This window comes from Carex rostrata, chromosome 14 (assembly GCF_964058835.1).
Source record: "Carex rostrata chromosome 14, lpCarRost1.2, whole genome shotgun sequence".
NCBI classification, from domain to species: Eukaryota; Viridiplantae; Streptophyta; class Magnoliopsida; order Poales; family Cyperaceae; genus Carex; species Carex rostrata.
The window spans coordinates 1,610,990-1,616,331 of NC_135931.1; the positions used below are offsets into that span (position 1 = coordinate 1,610,990).

A 5,342-nucleotide genomic window follows, 5' to 3' on the forward strand; every position below is an offset into this window, starting at 1 on the left:
TATCCCTATCCCTATCCTACAAAAACAATGGTTAATTAATGACATGGATTTTTTTTTGAGGAAATTGGATACGAACTTTCAACTTTCAAGTGCCAGAATTAATGATGAAATTGGACTTTGGGAGCAGCAAATCATTTCTCATAAAAGCATTTAATATGAGACATATTGTCAGGGAATATAAATACAATAATGCCTAGCAGAGCACCAAGTTGGTTCCCTTTAATCATGACACCAACATTCAAATGGTAAAAAAAAAACTAAAACCTCAAACGGTATTCACTTTACCAAAACTGGATTCATTCCTTTCACAACAAACAGGGGATGAAACAGAAAAGGTGGAATTGGAATATTGGATAGATTCAACAATTAATATAATATAATTATAATTTTCATAAACTTAATATATTTGTTGTTAAGTGTAAACTATAATGCAAGAGCATTGACAATTAAAATTATTCCTATATTATTTCCATTCATGAAAAAAAAAAAAATATGCTTGTGGCAGTAGAAAATCTAGGATTTTTTTTTTTTTGTTTGTTTCAGTTTGGATATTTTTCCAAAATATATCCAACTATTAATATCTATTCAAATTTGCAATATATATATTGCCATATTTAATTGGGACCTAATTTTCACATAAAATTGTACATCACCATAAGTTCATTGTACATACCTTGCTGTACAATTGCTAGAATTGAAAACATTATTCACCAATTAAAAGTCATGCTGTGGATCCAATATAGTAACCAAGCACAAAAAATTAAGGTGACTAATCACTAATGGTTTATTTCAATGGCTCAAAGCCTCAATGTAAGATCAGGCTCCTCCGGCCGTTTCGATGTTTCGTTGTTTGAATTCTCTCTATAACTTCCTGGCCAATGCAAACTAAAACCTTCTTCTTCCATATAAAACGGTACTGGTACTGGTACCGGCTGAGTAACCAAGGAATGCGCCTCAATACCGAGTGGCGAGTATAAGATAGATCCATGCAAAGGCAGTGATGCTATGTTGGTTGGGTACGCGTAAGGAAATGTGCTGATTCTCCTTCTAGCTATCGATCGCTCTCTCTTGTGTGCATTTTGGTGTCCCCCTAACGCTTGCGAGCTGAAGAACTTTCTCTGGCAGAAGTTGCATGAGAACACCTTCGATTGTTTGTGGCCGGGATGCATGTCGACGTCGCTCATATTCTGAGCATTTGTGTCAGTACTGCTTTCACCACTTGTGCTCGGTGGTTCCTTGCTGGTTTTGTACAGAGTGAGGGAGAGATCTAGGGTTTGGGACATTTGCATGGGTGGTGATAATATGTTGGAGGCAACATGACTTTTGCCATCTGAAATGTTATCTGTTGATGGGTCTGGATTTGATTTGTTCATGTCTGAAAATTGATATGCCCAAGTGCTTAATCGTTTGCTGCATGAGAAAAAAGAAATATATATATAATATATAATATATATATATACAGTGTGGTGAATGCATACCAGTACTGTAAGACTTGACTGGTGTCTGACTGTCTGGTGCAGTACCAGTACTACCGATTGTATCGTTAAATAAATCTTAACAGTACCGATCTGGTATTATAGTGTCAGTATATGTGTACTGTGGTGTCAGAAAAAGTATTCTAATCCCTGACTAATTTGCAGAAACAAACAGACAAAAGAAAAAGGTCAAAAGGCAAAAGGAGTCTGTTACTTTAATTTGTTCATAGTCTAGAATTCCAAGTTAGCAGATTGATTGATTCTGTATGCATAACCTTCCAAATTTCTCATGCACAATTGAGCTCCGATTCAATTTTTGAAAGAGAGGATTCAATCATCACTAGTTGAAAACCTTACCACCGAATAATTGAATTAACAAATAAAGTCTCCAAAATAAACTGAATTCTTTTAAAAGTTAAAGCAAACCAACATCCGGTTGAAGAATTAAGCAAAAGAGAAGATGTATAATTATAATACAAAATTGAGCAAAATTGAAACGATAGAGTTGAAGAAACGCCTTACCCAATTGAAAAGGTCTTCCTATGGATCCATGGCTGACGTAAGAAAGGAAGTAGAAAGAAAGAATGAAAGTTTTGTTTGGAGAGGTGATGTGAGTGTATGAATGAGATGTTATGGTATTTGAGTGTGTGTAGCAGTGGCATGTACTGCTGGTGGAGAGAGAAGTCAGGTCAGAGTCGGCACCGAACAAAACATAACATAACAGAACAGAACAGAACAGAACAGAGTGTTGTAAGTTGAGATAAGTTATGCAATGCTAGGGGTACCTCTTTGTGCTACCCCTTAATTTGCTTCATGACTTCATGTATATGTATTTTGTTCCGAATTTTTTATTAATACCACTGTCTAAAAAAAAATACAAATTATAAGGAATTTGAAAAATACCGGGCCTTCCAATTCAATCTGCGACTCTATTTTCTGAGGGCGCAGATTGAATTGGAGGCCCCAAAAAATCTAAATATCAGTATATTATAGCGCTTTTTTGGGTTTTTGGGGGGCCTTTAATTCAATATCCGCCCCTCCAAAAATAGAGTTGCAGATTAATTGAATGCTCTGATATTTTTCGAATTATGAGAAAGGGGAGGTAGCACAATTGGCTAGGAAAATGTCCTAGAGTTGTTATACCCAAAGGTCGAGAGTTCGATTCCCCCTCACGAACCTTGGTAGCTACTACCAAGTTTTAAAAAAAAAGATATTTTTCGAATTATCTAATTTCAGTGTTATTTTTGTTTTTTTTTTAAATCGTATTAATAAAATTTTTGATATTTTGTCTTTTCAAGAAGAAAGTGCATATTTTAAAAAACTTTTTCACTTTACTATTTGCACTAATAATTGAATGTACTCTTTTATTTTTCTTAAATGCAAAATTTACTTGTGACTAGTAAAACTAACCATTTTTATTTTAAAAGTTATTATTCTCAATAAACTTTAGAACACTGTCCTTGTTATTAGTTAAAAAATAAATTGAGCTTCTAAAAAAGAAGTTCCTCCTCAACATTGCTTAAATCCGTTCTAATATATTTATAATTCCTTCATAAATTTTGAATTTGGTTGACTTTGAGTAAGACATTTTTTTATGAATTAGTAATTTTAATTGAGGTGTACAATTTGAAGTACCCGTAGTGGGAGAGAATGGAAGGAAGATATCACACCAATGAGCTCCCTTGGGAATTATTGGTGGGGAAAAGTTGGGTTGCTCCTTTATTTAACAAAGATGCCCATTTTCTTTGAGCACCCAACCCAATCCCTACTCCAACATAGAAATTTTAAAGAAACACATCCACTGCACTTTCTGTTGCCCCTTTCAATGTTGACTCCTTTTTTAATACATCTTGCTTTCTTTTGCCATTTTTAATAGGAAAGTACCATGTAAGTTTTTGCTCATAAAAGACACCCAACTTTTTCTGTTTCAATCAAGTCCCTGAAATTTCATTATTTTTTTTGTCTTCTTCTATTTTCTGCCATGAAATTTTATCAATCATCCAATTAACTTCTTGGCATACATCTAGAATATTTTCTTATATTAATATAATAAAATTATTGATACATGTTTTGAGTGTTGTAAATAACGGTATGCGGTTATCGGACAAACATGGTACAATCAAACGATTAATTGAAAATAATCAAGAATAATCAGTCATAAAAATCCGTGACGGTTTGGTTACCGCCAACAACTAATCGGCCGATTAATCGGTCTAAACGAACGTTTTTTACAACACTGTATTTTTCAGTGATTATATCGATAAAGACTTAGTTGGAAAAAGCCAAAGATTGAAGGAAGTACTAAACAATAAATTCCGTAATGTTAAACAATCGGTTTGGCTGGTGGCAACTCGGGCAAAGGAGGATGCAACCCTTTGGGCTCGGTACTGTGGGAAAGTCAGAAATATGGGCTGTAGTGTTGTGAATCAGAATAGCTGAAAGGATACTTAGGGATGTAAACAAAAAATTATTGATGGAAAGAATAGTTGTTATAATTAAATTTATTAATATAACTTTTGTAGCAACTACCGAGTTTAAAAAAAAAAAAAATTATGGAACATATACAAAAGTGGAAGGTGTATTTGGGTAATTGAGATTTGTCTTTTTGGATAAAGAAAGGAAAGGATTCGTCACTCCTCACTATATATGAAGCACAGGGTGCCATGTTAGAGCAAGGGGACCACCTTGTTTGGTTTGAATACATCACATATGTCTATGGTGGTCATGTGGATGGGATACCAAAAATACTAAGTTTATCTTCTTCAATTGTAGACTTAAATTTATAACTCAGCAGCACTAATTTTAGGTTTTTAAGGTATTAAATATAGGAGCTAAGTTCCCAAGTTGTCAGTTGTAGGATTGTAAAAGAGTTGAGTTTGAGCAAGTTACTTCCAACTTGTGCTCAACTCATTTAGTTAATAGTCAATTTGAGTTGGAATGACAATGATGAGCTGTAAAGCTAACTTCAGTTCAGCTCATTATCAATTCGAGTCGGTTTACAACTTGTTTGACCAGTTAATTTTCTTAGTTATAATTATATACCAATAAGAGTTTATCTAAACACAAACAATTCAAATAGTTTAGAAAAATATTATCTAAACACAAACAATTCAAACATAATTAACAAGATAACTAACAAAACAAACAATTCAACAATAGCTTAGGAGTTATTTAGAAGGGCATGAGATTTATTGTGACTAATTTTGTGTAACTCAAGTTGTTAATAAGCGAGTTGGGTTATGCTCAAAGTCATCTCATTTATCAAATGAGCCAGTCAACTCAAATTGGAACTAACTCGAGTTGTAAATTAGCAAGCAAGTTATGAACGAGTTATGAATTTGAGCAATTTTATACAGCTCTAGTCAGTTGTCATAGTCTGATAATTACTGAGGGTCTAAGGCCAAGCAATTTGATTCCAATCAATGCAAAGGATTGACAAAACATTTGCATTGATTGGAGTCAAATCGCTATCATGCTTTTGTCAAGATTTGACTCTAATTTCTTCATCTTCCATTAATATTTAGCATATTTATGAAATTAAGATTTCGGTACTGGGAATTGTTTCTCAGTTCTCATGCTGCATTCCGGGTACATGTGTTCATGCACCACACAGCTGGGGATTCAAATCAGCTGAAATCCAAATGCATGAACAGTACCGCTGAAATTCTTGGAATTCCAAATTCAACCGTTCAACTTTTTCTGTGCACGGATCTCGGAACAGCTGATTTTTCTATGCACGCATCTCGAAACAGTTCAACGGTTGGATTCGGAATTCCAAAAATTTCAGAGTTACTGTTCATGCATCTGGGATTTCAGCTGATTTGAATCCCACAGCTAGCGATATCTAAATATTACAAACATCCTGAA

At 34.1% G+C, this 5,342-nt stretch overlaps 1 protein-coding gene across 1 annotated transcript; it reads right to left on the minus strand.

The window, feature by feature from the left end:
• Positions 1–797: 797 nt before the first annotated feature.
• LOC144565527 (zinc finger protein 4-like) lies at positions 798–1,169 on the minus strand. Its single transcript, XM_078315319.1, has one exon. The coding sequence runs from the start codon at positions 1,167–1,169 to the stop codon at positions 798–800; it is 372 nt and encodes a 123-aa protein (XP_078171445.1).
• Between the last annotated feature and the right edge of the window lie 4,173 nt (positions 1,170–5,342).